Source organism: Chiloscyllium plagiosum, chromosome 28 (genome assembly GCF_004010195.1).
Source record: "Chiloscyllium plagiosum isolate BGI_BamShark_2017 chromosome 28, ASM401019v2, whole genome shotgun sequence".
NCBI lineage: Eukaryota > Metazoa > Chordata > Chondrichthyes > Orectolobiformes > Hemiscylliidae > Chiloscyllium > Chiloscyllium plagiosum.
This window is the reverse complement of record NC_057737.1, coordinates 47,630,625-47,647,271: the sequence shown is the minus strand read 5'-3', so window position 1 is coordinate 47,647,271 and position 16,647 is coordinate 47,630,625. Positions and strand designations below refer to the sequence as shown.

The following is a 16,647-nucleotide window of genomic DNA, read 5'->3' as shown; positions in this document are numbered from 1 at the left end:
CCTCCAACTGGGATCTTGAGAACCTTCACAGCTCTTTAAATAACATAGGTGTGGGAAAATAGGTCCATTGATGCAAAAAGCTCATTTTACTGGCAAAAAGTTTCAAAGGGATGTATTTTTGAAACCACTTAAAGAAGCAGATGATATAGAAGGGAATTCATGAAAATTTAACAAATGTATTTATGGGTAGGTGTGAACTGAGGGTTTGTGGTATTTTTCAGTTAGGTTCTTCATGCAAAAAGTATATTCAGTTGAAAGCAAATCCTGCAAAGTTCAGATGGAGTTTAATTTTGATAAATGCAAGGTCTTGCATTTTGGTAAGGCAAACTAGGGCAGGACTTATACAGTTAATGGTAGGGCCCTGGGGAGTGTCGTTGAACAGACCTAGGAGTGCAGGTTCATAGTTCTCTGAAAGTGGAGTTACAGATAGACACAGTGGTGAAGAATGCGTTTGACATGCTTGCCTTCATTGTTCATTCCTGATGAAGGGCTGTTTGCCCGAAACGTCGATTTTCCTGCTCCTCGGATGCTGTCTGACCTGCTGTGCTTTTCCAGCATCACTCTAATCTAGACCTTCATTGTTCAGAACACTGAGTATAGATGTTGGGATGTCATGTTGTGGCTACTTTTGGAATACTGCATATAATTCTGATCACCCAGTTATAGGAAGGATGTTGTTAAACCAGAAAGGGGACAGAAAAAACTTACAAGCATGTTAATGGGACTGGAGGGTTTGAGTTATAATTAGAGACTGGAAAGGCTGGGACTAATTTCTCCGGAGTGTCGGCGGCTAAGGGGTGATTAGATTAGATTCCCTACGTATGGACCTTATACAGATTTATAAAATCATGAGGAGCATAATAGGGTTAACAGCAAGGTCTTTTTCCAAGGGTAGGGGAATCCAGAACTAGAGGGCATAGGTTTCAGGTAAAAGGGGAAAGACATAAAAGGGATCTGAGGGAAAACAGTTTTCACACAGTGGGTGATACATGTGTGAAATAAGCAGCCAGAAAAAGTAGTGGAGGCCAGTACAATTACAACATTTAAAAGACATTTGGACAGTGACACCAATTGGAAAGGTTTACACAGATATGGGCCAAATGAAGGCAAATTCAGTGTAGAATATGTGGTCGGCATGGACGAGTTGGACCGAAGAGTCTGTTTCCATGCTGTATGACCTTATGATTCTTTATGATATCATGAAGAGAAACTGGCAAGCATCTTTATGATGCATGTTGATAATTTTCTGTTGGGTGGTTCTATGGAATTTGAGCAATGTACGAAAGATAAATTAAACATAGAATTTCAGTCAGGCTTCAGGGGCCATTAAATATTTAGGATTAGATATTAAGCAGAATAAGTCAAGAGTGACTTTGGATCAACAATGTGTTATATTTTTGTTCGAAAACATAATAAATGTTGCCCATTGCAATGTAAAGAGAAAAAAATAACAGCTGCTGAATTATTGATGCTGGGAATAGATATAAATACAGGGATGTATTCATCCAGTTTTTGAAAGAGTACAACGGGACCTTGATCAGATGGGTCAATGGGCTGAGGACTGGCAGACGGAGTTTAATTTAGATAAACGTGAGGTGCTGCATTTTGGAAAGGCAAATCAGGGCAGGACTTAAGTACTTAATGGTAAGGTCCTGGGGAGTGTTGCTGAACAAACAGACCCTGGAGTGCAGGTTCATAGCTTCTTGAATGTGGAGTCGCAGGTAGATAGGATAGTGAAAAAGACATTTGGTATCCTTTCCTTTATTGGCCAGTGCATTGAATATAGGAGTTTGGAGGTCATGTTGTGCCTGTACAGGACATTGGTTAGGTCACTTTTGAAATATTGTGTGCAATTCTGGTCTTCCTCCTATCAGAAAGATGTTGTGAAACTTGAAAAAATTCAGAAAAGATCTAAAAGGATGTTGCTAGGATTGGACGGTTTGAGCTATAGGGAGAGGCTAATCGGCTGGGGTTGTTTTCCCTGGAGCATTGGAGGCTGAGGGATGACCTTATAGAGGTTTATAAAATCATAAGGGGCATGGATAGGGTGAGTAGTCAAGGTCTTTTCCCTGGGGTGGGGGAGACCAGAACTAGAGGGCATAGGTTTAAGGTGAGAGGATTTTAAAAGATTTGAAAGGAACCTAAGGGGCAACTTTTCACGCAGAAGGTGGTGCGTGTATGGAATGAGCTGGCAGAGGATGTGGTGGGGGCTGGTACAATTTCAGTTTTTTAAAGGCATTCGGCTGAGTAAATGAATAGGAAGGGTTTAGAGGGATATGGGCCAAGTGCTAGCAAATGGGACTCGATTAGGTTAAGATATCTGATCGGCATGGATGGGTTGGATGGAAGGGTCTGTTTCCGTGCTGTACATCTCTGACTCTATGCATTTAAATCTTTCACAGGGAGCAATCTGAGAAAAGTTTGCCCATATAGCAAATTATTTTAGGATAATTTACATTTGACAAAGGGTAATGCTGAGAAAAGGTTGCTTGTTGACCTTGCTCACTTAAAAGAAATATTAGAAGGAAAAGACATTTCCAAAATAAAATGGATTAATGCAAGTCAACCATTGTCAAACAATTCCATCAAAAATGATACATTTCTAAAAAATTATTGTAGGTCCTTAGACACCCATGAAAATGTGAGGAGTTATATATAACAAAGAGTAAAACATAGAAAAATCAATATATTTGGGTCACTATGATTAAACATTGTTCAAAGAAAGAAGTAGAATACAGGAGATTGTATTTTATGGAATGTGAAGAAAATGCATAATATTACTTGGGTTAGATAGTGAGATTAAAAAATGTGAAAAGAATCATTTTGTTTACTTTGCATTAATTTTGATAAAGGGTTATTCATATGTTTCAAAAGATTTTAATGAAAGAGTAGAGTGGAATTTTTTTTGTTTCATTTAAAAACTCATCACCAAATTAACTAATTAAAACAATAATAAACAGCAACAATTAGCAAGCACAGCCCACCAAGAGCAGGACAGCAATAACAAAGCAAGAAGGGAGGGACTGAATCAAATGGTGTTGGAGAGGAAGATAATGTATTCTGGCCCATGCAATGTGGTATTGTATTATGTCAAATAATTATGCAAGTAATTGGAGTTAATTGGTTCATTAATTGTCTCAGTACATAATGCGATGGTTGAGTTCTTGTGCAACCCTGTGTTATGGAAAATTGCGCTTTAGAAACAAGGCTTAAAGTGTTGGCGATGTAATTGTGTTGCAGCCAACAAACGTTTTAAAAATTTGCACTTTATAAACAATGTGCCCAATTCGCTAATTGCGTTTTAGTGAATTTGCATTAATGAAACATGTATTATAGTAGAATGACCCATCGGGGGAATATACCATGGGTGAATTGGTGATGGGAAAAAAATATTCAGTTGTGCATTAGAGCACTTAAAAAAGAGAAAAAAATAAAGAGGGAACAGGTAGGACTGGTGTGCAGGAGTTATAAAACTGAGTAGCTAATAAGCTCTATCCACAAAGAAATGTATCTTGGTTTCTCTTTCATTGACTGGTTTGAATCTGAATTGACAGTGCTACCCAACTCACTACCAACATCTTATGGCTCGGAAGATTGGTCATCAGCACATGCGTGAAACTTCAGATTGCAATGATAAACAAATATTGTTCGTGTTAAGTATAATTCTAATTACAGTAAATGTATTACCAGGAACCTCACAGTCTTTGAGGAGTTTTGAAGTCTTTCACTAGCTTCCTCAAGATAAAGTTCCAAAATGTTAAACACAACAAATATAAATTGTTATTAAAGTTTGACTCATTCTTGAGCTTTGAAGAAATGTTATCATTACAGTTTTTTTTTACAGATTGATCTAATATCTCTTTTTTCAAATACTTCTTGGACATTTTGAAATGATTCCTCCCAAGTCCATGCTAACTTTCTTTTCCAGATGATCTCCATTTCTGAGGACCTTTAACATAAGTCTCCTTGACACACACAATCAGACAGACAGAAAGAAACATACCAGATACTGTCATAGTAACCACACACAGAGACACAGATACACACAGACACAGAAACACACACAGTCACACCAGACACACACTCACATATATACACAGGGATGTGTATGTGCACATGCATCTACCCACTAACAGCCACATGATACATGCTCATACCCATGTTCATACACGCACCCAGACACACATTTTAAAATCACTTATGTTTTGAAAAGATTCCTAGTTTTGATAAGGTTGCTGAAAGCTTCCTGATAACTGTTCGCTGCTTGTGTCATATCCTTCTCCCTCATAATGCTTCTGCTGTCACCAACTGCACTTGCAGTAACATTCTGGTGCTTTCAGATTGGAAGGCACTGTTTGGCCTGAGGAAGTTGTGCTTTTGAAGTAAAGAGCTAATTAAAAAGAAACTATTTAAATCCAAGGCTTTATGCAGCAGGCTGTCAACAGTGTTGACAGTTTCCAAACACTAATTACTCTGTCTCGCACTCTGCGAGCATTCTGGCAATACAATTATGACAGGGAGCTTATCCAGCATTGATATCCTGGGATTTTTACACTTGCATCCATTGAGATTAATATATTCTGAATTGGGTCACATTTACAGCTATATCCTTTCAACCGAACACAGGTTTGGTTTTAATGCTATACTTTATCAAATTTTGAGAAGATTTGTAGCTCAAGTTGAGATTCTGGATGTAGGTTTGCTCGCTGAGCTGGACGGTTCATTTTCAGATGTTTCATCACTATACTAAGTAACATCAATTAGCCACAAAAGACATGACCCTCTCTCACCAGTATCCTTACATATGGATGAAGAAGGACACCACTTCGAATGGGACAACACATCCATCCTAGGACAAGCCAAACAGAGACATGCATGAGAATTCCTAGAAGCATGGCATTCCAACCGGAATTCTATCAACAAACACATTGACTTGATTCCCATTTACCACACCCTGAGAAAAAGAACAAGCAATGACATCACCATATGAAATTATGTCATCAAAAGAAATGACATCACCATAGGAAATGACATTGTCACAGGAAATTACATCAAGGAAGCCCAAATACAAATAGAAAGCAGGCTACACCACCAGTGCTTAATCTGGATACTCATTGAAGATGTTGCCTAGTATGGTGACGAAACGTCCAAAAATATACCTTCCAGCTCAGCGAGCAAACCTACATCCAGCTGTACGTCATGTGACAGAGAAGTAGGTATAAACAGTTCCTGATGTGTGATTTGGAATTCCGAGTCTGACAGGAGACTTTGAGATTGATTTCAGCCTGTTCCAGTGTAATTGATCATGTGATCACAGAATGGGATGCCCCCCCCCCCCAAACCAACCAGGTGAAAAGAGACTGGTTCACATTCCAATGGGATACAGTCACTATGTAGACTTGAATTCCACATCTGCAACATGCAGAAATCCAGATGCTACTGACTCCAAGGGAACTGACTAGGAACATGAAAATTGTGATGGATACTTCTCTTGTGACATAATGTCCCTTACAGTCAGAGAGCTCATTGGGTTTGACTTGCTTAAGCTCAACGGTTACCCTGGAAAGCTTGCAGAATCATAACAGACTAACTCCTGGGTAGCTGTTGAACTGACCCTCCGCCTGGCTCAACACTGAACATCAACCCCACCCACACCCCCCAACTACATCCCCAAAACTCCTGCCACCCTCAGATATGATATCCTCATTACCCCTCCTGACATTGTCCCCCTAACCTGAACAAACCTCATGGACCTGACAACTCCTGCCCGCTATTCAAACATCTTCCACTACCCTGACCTGATCTGACACTCCTGATCCAATCACTCCCACCAACCTGTTCCAGACACTCATCCACTTGTTTAGAACACTTTTCCCATCCACTTGGCACCCTTCCCCCATCCACTTGGCACCTACTCCCAACCTGCCCACTTGAACCCTTCACCTACTCTCCCATTGTGTCTCCAATACTACCCCACCACTTACATTATGTTACCTACTTCCCCTTTCACAATAACTTTTACATTTCTGCTGGACATTTTGACTCGAGAACATGCACATGATATTGCAAAATGGGGTGTTGTTTCTAAATACTGGATATGAGGCTACCTGGAAAGATTTGTAACAGGAGGCCCCTGTCCAAGAATCTCCAGAGTAGACTTTACTGGAGGATGTGGGTCATTTGTAATCCAGTCAAGGTCAGAAATGGGCTGTCCAATGCTGACTGGAATTTCTGGGCTACAGAGGAGCAGGTATGCAAAGAAATCCCAGAGATGTGTAAGTACTGCAGAGGGGAAAATGGGGGACTGTAGATACTGCCCGATATGCTGCTTCACGTTAAAGGACCGAACTGCCATCAAAGCCTAGGCTGTTTATCTCTCTTCACCAGCTTTGACTGTAGCACACCCTTATCTATCTCACACCCACTTCATCATGCCTTTTTACAGAAGTGGAGGCTGTGAACAGAAGAACCAAAGGGTATGAGGAGAAAGCAGGAATTTGGTGTAGAGTTCGAGGATTGGCCACGATTTTAATGAATGGCAGAGGAGGGTTGAAGGTCTGAATGGCCTCCTCCTGCTCTCAGTTCCTATGTTTCGCAAGGCCAACTATGGATTGGCAATACTTGGTGGCTTGCTAACAATGCCCACATTCCACAAATTGATTAAATAACAGAAGGTAGTGGATGCAAGGACCACCTTATCACAACGTCAACTGTGAATTTCACAGCCAGAGGGGGTTCATGAGCAATGAGAGACAGATGTATACCTTGTCTCCCAGAAATCATCTTGATATACCTCAATCTTCCGTAAATAAAGCTGCTTATGAAGTGGCCTGAGAGTTCATTGTGCATTTGATGTTGGGATTTCTTTCAGCTGGTCAACTATTTTGAATTAACGCCCTCTTCATTCAGAAAACTCAATGACTGAACAGTGGGATTCACCCTTTGGTAGCGAGTTTTGAGAAGATTCACTAAATTTCACTAAAGACGAAGAAAACAACAACACATTGCCATTCCTCGATGTCGCAGTAGAGCGAACAGCCATTGGGGAACTTCAAACCAGTGTCTGCAGGAAAACAACACAGACGGACCAAATACTGAACTACAGAGGCAACCATCCCAACATCCACAAACAAAGCTGCATCAGAACATTACTTCAATGAGCCACCACACACTGCAGCACAGAAGAACTACGCAAAGCAGAGGAAAATCACCCATACAGTGTATTCAAAAAGAACGGGTACCCAATGAACACTGGCAAAAGTGAAGACTGCAGATGCTAGAGATTAAAGTCAAGATTAGAGTGGCGCTGGAAATGCACAGCTGGTCAGACAGCATCCGAGGAGCAGGAAAATTGATGTCGCGGGCAGGAGCACTTCTGCCCAAAATGTGGATTTTCCCACTCCTTGGATGCTGCCTGACCTGCTGCGCATTTCCAGCACCACTCTAATCTTGACCCAATTAACACAGTCCACTGACCTCTGTGCAACAAACCCAAACAAGCAGACAAAACACGTCCAGAAACCCTAGCCACTGTCCCCTACATCAAAGACATCTCTGAAATGACTGCCAGACTACTCAGACCCCTTGGCATCATGGTAGCCCACAAACCCACCAACACACTAAAACAGCAGCTAATGAACTTGAAAGACCCTATGTAGACAACAAGCAAAACTAATATCATTTACAAAATATCTTGCAAGAAATGTAACAAACACTACATTGGACAAACAGGCAGAAACCTCGCCACCAGAATACACAAACATCAACTAGCCACAAAACAACATGACCCACTCTCACTAGTATCCTTACATTTGGATGAGGAAGGACACCACTATGACTGGAACAACACATCCATCCTCGGACAAGCTAAACAGAGACAGGCATGAGAATTCCTAGAAGCATGGCATTCCAACTGGAACCCAACCAACAAACACATTGACTTGGATCCCACTTACCACCTCCTGAGAAAAAGAACAGGAAATGACATCACCACAGGAAATGATGTCATCCCAAGAAATGACATCACCAACCCCAGGAAACTCCAAAATATAAATAGAAAGTGGGCTACACCACCAATGCTTCACTTGGAGGCTCACTAAAGATATTGACTTGTATGGTGACAAAATGTCTGAAAACGAACCTTCCAGCTCAGCGAGCAAACCTATATTTATCACCAATTGGTCTTTAAAATCTGGGAATAAGCAACATGATATTATTGCTGCATGGTACTCAAGCTACATTGTCAAAACGTGAGCAGAGTTCTCAGAGCAGATTACTGGATATGGCTTGATCAGGAGCCCACTCAGTAAGATGTAAGACCTTAATAAAATGCTTTCATTTTCTGATTTGCAGTTACAAACCATTAACCAAGGAATACAGTGATATCTTGAAAAGAGTCCATCTTATAGAAGAGGAGGTGTTGCACATCTTAAAACGCATAAAGGTGGATACATCCTGGGTCCCGATCAGATGTTCCCTCAAACTCTATGGGAAACTAGGGAAGTGATTGCTGGGCCCCTTGCTGAGATATTTGTATGATCGATAGCCACAGGTGAGGTGCCAAAGACTGAAAGTTGGCTAATGTGATGCCAATATTTAAGAAAGTGGTAAGGGACAGCCAGAGAACTGTAGGCTGGTGAGCCTGACATGGGTAAATTATTGGAGGGTATTCTGAGGGACAGGATTTACATGTATTTGGAAAGGCAAAGGCAAGGACTGATTAGGGAGAGTCAGCGTGGCTTTGTGCATGGGAAATCATGTCTCACAAACTTGACTGAGCGTTTTGAAGTGACAAGATTGATGAATGCAGCGCAATAAATTGTCTATATGGACTTCAGGAAGGTGTTAGGCAAGGTTCTTCATAGTAGATTGGTTTGCAAGGCTTTTTTTTAGATTAGATTCCCTACAATGTGGAAACAGGCACTTCAGCCCAACCAGTCCACACCGACCCTCTGAAGAGTAACCCACCCAGACACATTTCCCTCTTACTAATGTCCCTAACACTATGGGCGATTTACCATGGCCAATTCACCTGACCTGCACATCTTTGGACTGTGGGAGGAAACCTGAGCACCCGGAGGAAACCCACGCAGACACGGGGAGAACGGGCAAACTCCACACAGACAGTCACCCGAGGCTGAGAATCGAACCTGAGACCCTGGTGCTGTGAGGCAGCAGTGCTATCCACTGAGCCACCGTGCCGCCCCCCCCATGGAATCCAACGAGAGTTAGCCATTTGGATACAAAGTTGGCTTGACGATAAAAGATAGAGTGTGGTGGTGGAGGTTGATTTTCTGACTGGAAACCTGAGTCCATTGGTGCTGGGTCCATTGTTTTTTTGTCATTTATATAATGATTTGGATGTGAATATAGGTGGTATAGTTAGTAAGTTTGCAGATGACACCAGTATTGAGACAATGGGCCAAGGAATGGCAGATGAAGTTTAATTTAGATAAATGTTGGGTGCTGCATTTTGGAAAGGAAAATCAGGACAGGACTTACACATTTAACGGTAGGGCCTGGGGAGAGAAAGTTAAAAATACACAACACCAGGTTATAGTCCAACAGTGCCACAATCACCTGATGAAGGAGCGTCGCTCCGAAAGCTAGTGTGCTTCCAATTAAACCTGTTGGACTATAACCTGGTGTTGTGTGATTTTTAACTTTCTACACCCCAGTCCAACACTGGCATCTCCAAATCAAACACAGAGAGGTTGGGATGCAGGTTCGTAGCTTGTTGAAAGTGGAGCCGCACATAGACTCGCACTGAAGAAGGTGTTTGGTTTGCTCGCTTTTATTGATCAGTGCATTGAGTATAGGAGTTGTAATGTCATGTTGTAGCTGTACAGGACATTGGTTAGGCCAGTTTTGGAATACGCCATTCAATTCTGGCCTCTTATCTATTGGAAAGATGTTGTGAAACTTGAAAGGGTGGGGTTGAAGGGTTTGAGATGTAGGGAGAGGCTGAATAGGCTGGGGCTATTTCCCCTGAAGCATCAGAGCTGAGTCGTAACCTTATAGAGGTTTATAAAATCATAAGGAGCATGGGTAGGGTGAATAGACAAGGTCTTTTTCCAGGGTAGGGAAGTCCAAAATTAGAGGGCATAGGTTTAAGGTGAGAGGGTTTAAAAATATTTAAAAGGGACCTAAGGGGCAACTTTTCCAGGCAGAGGGTGGTGCATGTATGGCATGAGCTGCCAGAGGAAGTAGTGGAGGCTGGCACATACAACATATAAAAGGCATCTAGATAGGTACACAAATAGGAAGGGTTTAGAGGGGCATGGGCCAAATGCTGGCAAATGGGACTAGATTAATTTACGATATCTGGTCAGCATGGACAAGTTGGACTGAAGTGTCTGTTTCCGTGCTGTACAACTCAACTGTATGAAAGAAAAGCAGTATAATTGTGATATCGCTGAGTTAACACAGCATGGTGGAGACACGTGCTTGCTGAGTGCCCAATTCGCTTGGTCCTTCTGCTATCTGCCTTTGGGAAAGAAAATTTGGACACCTGTATCGAGAAACAACTGTTTAGCTTTGATATTCACTGATGTCACTTGGGTTGAAAATGTGTTGTTGATCAACTTTGACAATAGTAACCTTTAGAGAGGTGCAGGATACAGAATACCCATGTCACCATCATTACCCTGTGGGTTTTCATTCACCAATTGTGTGGGGGCAAGGGTGGCTCTTTTATCTACCTCTAACTTAGCTCATGGGCAGAGGGCACATACCTGAAACTTGACTCCTTCAGCTATTCATCTCATCTCATTGGAGGGAAGTGGCTGGGGGTAACAATGGGACCAAACAGTTCACACAAAATGAGCAGGACAATGGCAGAAAGGGAATTCTGAGCCTGTGTGTGGTTTTCCTCTAGCCCCACAACCATCATTCCAATGGTACACACAAGTCTTTTGGACCTATTGTGCAAGCTCATTGGGATACCTTCTGGGAAAGGTTGGACCTGTACAAGAAGGACAGGTTGCACCTGAACTGAAGGGGCACCAATATCCTAGGCGGAAGGTTTGCTCGAGCTCTTCAGGATTGTTTTAACTAGATCAGCAGGGGGTTGGGAACCAGAGCTACGGATGGAGTAGGTAGTGATAAGCCAGATACAGCATGCAGAGAGTCTGTGAGGAGGGATAGGCACTTGATAGAGCAAGGATGCAGTCAATGTGATATGTTGAAATGTATCTATTTAATGCAAGAAGAATCAGGAATAAGGGTGAAGAACTTAGAATCATGGATCAGTACTTGGAACTATAATGTTGTGACCGTTAAGGAGGCTTAGATATTACAGGGGCAGGAATGGTTGTTGGATGTTTCAAAGGAATGGGGGCGGGGGGAGAGGTAAGAGAGATGGAGGACTGGAATTGCTAATCAGGAATGGTATCACAGCTGCAGAAGAGGAGTTTGGCGAGGAGGGTTTGTTTACAAAGTCGTTATTGATGGAAGTCAGAAACAGGAAAGGAGCAGTCACTTTATTGGGAGTTTTCTACAGACTTTCCAATAGCAACAGAGACATGAAAGAACAGATTGGGAGGCAGATTTTGGAAAGGTGCAGAGGTAACAGGATTGTTGTCATGGGTGACTTTAATTTACCTAATATTGATTGGAACCTCCTGAGTTCAAATAGTTTGGATGAAGCAATTTTTGTCAGGTGTGTCCAGGAAGGGTTCCTGACTCAATATGTAGATAGGCCAACTAGAGGGGAAGCCATATGGATTTGTGCATGGAAACAAACCAGATATCTTGGTGGAAGAGCATTTCAGTGATAATGATCATAACTCCCTGACCTTTACTATACTCATGGAGAAGAATAGGAGCAAACAGTATGGAAAAGCATTTAATTGGGGGAGGGGGAATTACAATGCTACTCGGCAGAACTGGGGTGCCTAAACTGGGAACATATGATCTCAGGGAAATGCACAATAGAAATATGGAGGTTGTTTAGGGACTTGCTGATAGTGCTGGACAGGTCTGTCCCATTGAGGCAAGGAATAGATGGTAGGTTGAAAGAACTTAGGGTGACAAGAGATGTGGAACATCTAATCAAGAGGAAGAAGGAAGCTTTCTTAAGATTGAGGAAGCAAGGATCAGACAAGGTTCCAGAGAGTTACAAGATAGCCAGGAAGGAATTGGAGAATGGACTGAGGAGAGCTAGAAGGGGCATGAGAAAGCTTTACCAGGTAGGATTAAGGAACACCCCAAGGAAGTCTACACTCATGTCAGGAACAAGAGGATAGCCAGAGTGAGGGTAGGACCAATCAGGGATAGTGAAGGGAATGGGGGCCTGAAGTCCAGGGCGGCATGTTGGTCAGTGGTTAGCACTGCTGCCTCACAATGCCAGGGACCCAGGTCGATTCCAACCTTGGTTGACTGTCTGTGTGGAGTTTGCACATTCTCCTGTGCCTGCGTCAGTTTCTTCCGGGTGCTGCAGTTTCCTCCCACAATCCAAAGATGTGCAGGTTAGGTGAATTGGCCATGCTAAATTGCCCATAATGTTCAGAGATGTGCAGGTTACGTCCATTAGTCAGGGGTAATAGGGTAATAGTATCGGGGAATGGGTATGGGTGGGTTACTCTTCAGAGGCTCCGTGTGGACTTGTTGGGCCAAAGGGCCTGTTTCCACACTGTAGGGATTCTATTGAGTCAGAGGAGATGGGGAGGTCCACCAGTGAGAGGGATCTTGACGTTTCTGAGGTAAGAGTGAAACTGTTCTAATATGCTAGAACAGGCTGATGTTAAGTAGGAGGATGTGCTGAAAATTTTGAAAATCATGAAGATAGATAAATCTCCTGGGTCAGATGGGATATACTCAAGGTTACTACAGGAAGTGAGGGAAGAGATTACTGTGCCTTTGGCAATGATCTTTGAGTCCTCACTATCCACTGGAGTAGTGCCAGATGATTGAAGAGTGGCAAATGTTACTTCTTTGTTTCAGAAAGGGAATAGGGACAATTCTGAGAATTACAGACAAGTTAGTCTCATAACTGTGGTGGGCAAAGTATTAGAGAGGATTCTGAGATATAGGATTTATGATTTGATCAGAGATAGTCAGCATAGCTTTGTGAAGGAAAGGTCATGCTTCATAAAACGTATTGAATTCTTTGAGGATGAGACAAAACAGATTGATGAAGGTAGAGCAGTAGATATGGCATACATTGATTTTAGCAAGGTGTTTGATAAGGTTCCCCATGGTAGACTCATTCAGAAAGTAAGGAGGCATGAGATACAGGGAAATCTGACTGTCTAGATACAGATATGGCTGGCCTATAGAAGACAGAGGGTAGTAGTAGATGGAAAGTATTCAGCCTGGAGCTCGGTGTTCCAAAGGGATCGATTCTGGGACCTGTGCTCTTTATGATTTTTATAAATGACTTTGATAAAGAAGTGGAAGGATGCGTTAGTAAGTTTGCCGATGACACAGAGGTTGGTGGTTTTGTAGATAGCATCCGGGGCTGTTGAAGGCTACAACAAGACATTGACAGGATGCAGAGTTGGGCTGAGAAGTGGCGGATGGAGTTCAACCTGGATAAATGTGGTGATTTATTTTGGAAGGTCGATTTTAAGCGCAGAATACAGGATTAAAGACAGGGTTCTTGGCAGTGTGGAGGAACAGTGGGATCATGGGGTCCACGTACATAGATCTCTCAAAGTTTCCACCCAAGTTGATAGTGTTGTTAAGAAGGTGTATGGTGTTTTGGCTTTCATTAACAGGGAGATTGAGTTAAAGAGCCGCAAAGGTTTTGCTGCAGCTGTATAAAGTCTTGGTTAGACCACACTTGGAATATTGTGTCCAGTTCTGGTCACCTCATTTTTGGAAAGATGTAGATACTTTGAAGAGGGTGCAGAGGATATTTACCAGGATGCTGCCTAGCCTGGAGGGCTTGTCTTATGCAGAGAGGTTGAGGGAGCTCGAGCTTTTCACACTGGAGAGAAGAAGGAAGAGAGGTGATTTGAGAGAGGTGTACAAGAGAGGCATGTCCCCAGGGCAGAAATGGCAGTCACAAGGGGTCATGATTTAAGGTGATTGGAGGAAGATATAGGGGAGATATCAGAGGTAGGTTCGTTATACAGAAAGTGGTGGGTGCGTGGAATGCACTGCTGGCGGTGGTAGTAGAGTCAGAATGTTAGGGACATTTGAGTGATTGCTGGACAAGCACATGGATGGCAGTAAATTGAGGGGTTTAGATTAGATTACTTACAGTGTGGAAACAGGCCCATCGGCCCAACAAATCCACACCGACCCGCCGAAGCGCAACCCACCCATACCCCTGCATTCACCCCTTTTACCTAACACTACGGGCAATTTAGCATGGCCAATTCACCTGACCTGCACATCTTTGGACTGTGGGAGGAAACCAGAGCACCCGGAGGAAACCCACGCAGACACAGGGAGAACGTGCAAACTCCACACAGTCAGTCGCCTGAGGCGGGAATTGAACCCGGGTCTCTGGCGCTGTGAGGTAGCAGTGCTAACCACTGTGCCACCCTGTAGGTTAGGTTGATCTTAGATTAAGATAAATGTTCAGCACAACATCATGGGCGGAAGGGCCTGTACTGTGCTGTATTGCTCTATGTTGGTGAGATATAGACTGATTCAATGTGGGGCTGGCTCAGTAGCAGCTAATCACTCGATGACAGCCAGTTTCGAGGGATGACTGAGGATGTCCTCATGACAGAATAGAATTAGGAGTTAGAATAGCGAGACAGAAATATCAGTAAATCTCAAATGAAATGACAAAGGATATAAATGTCAGCTCCTTGTGATGGTTGATGCACGTCCACATTTGGAGGCTGGTTTGATCAGGTCTGACTACATTCCACACCCATGACACCGTCTACACCCAGAAACACCCTGACAATGCCCACTCGGACTATATTAGGCGCTGGATCCAGGGCTCATGGCACCATTCCCCAGGGATCAGTTCAAGGACTTAAACAAAGACGTTCTCGACCTTTCGGGAACAATGGAACGGAATCCCTGTCAGATATCACAGTACACTCCCGGCGCATGCCCTGTCACTGCTGCCCTATTTTAAACTGCACATGGTTATTCTTTTCCATTGCCCCTTTCTTTGCTGTTATATTGTGTTTGCAAAATTATCATTGACAGCGATGGGGATGGAGTGGGGGAGTGAATGATCCTCAGAAACCTCACCTAACATTATTACCCGGAGATGTGAGAGATTGAGTGTAGAAACAGAGAGACAGAATGAATGAAGGAATGGCCTTCTTGCTAGCCCACTCCTTGAGGGAGAGCCGTACTTTACCCTCAGGTGACTGGCTCGGCTTGCCAGGCTGGCAGTCCCAGCTCCCTGCTTTTCTGAAAAATCTCTAGTTGCTGAAGGTCAGGCGTGTTCCAGATAGCGAGCCGATCAGATTACAGAGCTGAACGCTCGCCACACAGACAGCTCCAGCATCTAAACTTGGAGGCTGGATATTTTTACTCTTTCCGAGCCCACATATAAGAGAGTGGCCCCACCTTGTTTCGTCTGGCTCGTTGAAAGGATACAGGCATCAGCATCGAGAGATGGTAGGAACCAGCATTTTCTCTTACACCTCCCCTGGAGGAACCGTCTAGAAGCCTCTGCTTTGCCCTTGTCACACCTCGACTTTGCCTTCTCTTTCTTTCCGTGGTTTCTTGTCTTTTTTTTTGTAGTTTCAAGAAAGGTGAACCTCTTACTGAGAGTTTGACGTTAACTCTGTTTTATCTCTCTTAGTCCCCAAAGAAAGCGAAGAAGAAGTTGGAGGGAGGAAGCTCAAATGTCTTCTCCATGTTTGACCAAACTCAGATTCAAGAGCTCAAAGAGGTGAGTGTGAGACATGGCCTGCCTGCCCCCCCCCCTCCATGCATGATCTGGACTGGGTTCACATCTAACATCAAACTGTTTCTAACCACAGTCTCCACATCAGCATCCTGGATATCCGTGTTGTGGGATGGAATATGCCAATGTACACTTGGTTGTTCCAGGTGGATTGAATTTGGGAGCAGTGCTGTGGTTTGAGAAGGGTTCCCACCCTGACCTCAAATTTACCTGGACCGTCTCAGACTTCTCCCTCCCCTTCCTAGACCTCTCCATTTCTATCTCGGGCAACCGAATCAACACGGACATTTACTATAAACCGACCGACTCCCACAGCTACCTAGATTACACCTCCTCCCACCCTGCCCCCTGTAAAAACGCCATCCCATATTCCCAATTCTTTCATCTCTGCCGCATCTGCTCCCAGGAGGACCAATTCCAATACCGAACAACCCAGATGGCCTCCTTCTTCCAGGACCGCAATTTTCCCCCCAGACGTGGTCGATGATGCTCTCCACCACATCTCCTCCACTTCCCGCTCTTCCGCCCTTGAGCCCCGCCCCTCCAATCGCCACCAGGACAGAACCCCACTGTTCCTCACCTACCACCCCACCAACCTCAATGTACAGCGGATCATCCGTCGTCATTTCCGCCACCTCCAAACGGATCCCACCACCAGGGATATATTTTCCTCGCCTCCCCTATCAGCGTTACGAAAAGACCACTCCCTCCGTGACTCCCTCATCAGGTCCACACCCCCCACCAACCCAACCTCCACTCCCGGCACCTTCCCCTGCAACCGCAAGAAATGCAAAACTTGCGCCCACACCTCCCCCCTT

General features: G+C 43.7%; 1 protein-coding gene across 1 annotated transcript in view; it reads left to right on the top strand.

Annotated features, from left to right (window-relative positions):
* The first annotated feature begins 15,428 nt into the window (after positions 1-15,428).
* LOC122563842 (myosin regulatory light chain 2, ventricular/cardiac muscle isoform-like) overlaps positions 15,429-16,647 on the top strand; it is a 4,255-nt gene continuing 3,036 nt past the window's right edge. The window contains exons 1-2 of the mRNA XM_043718035.1: positions 15,429-15,537; positions 15,725-15,814. Of these exons, the coding sequence (XP_043573970.1) occupies positions 15,535-15,537; positions 15,725-15,814 (93 nt within the window). The 5' untranslated portion in view covers positions 15,429-15,534. The remainder of the gene's footprint in view (positions 15,538-15,724; positions 15,815-16,647) is intronic.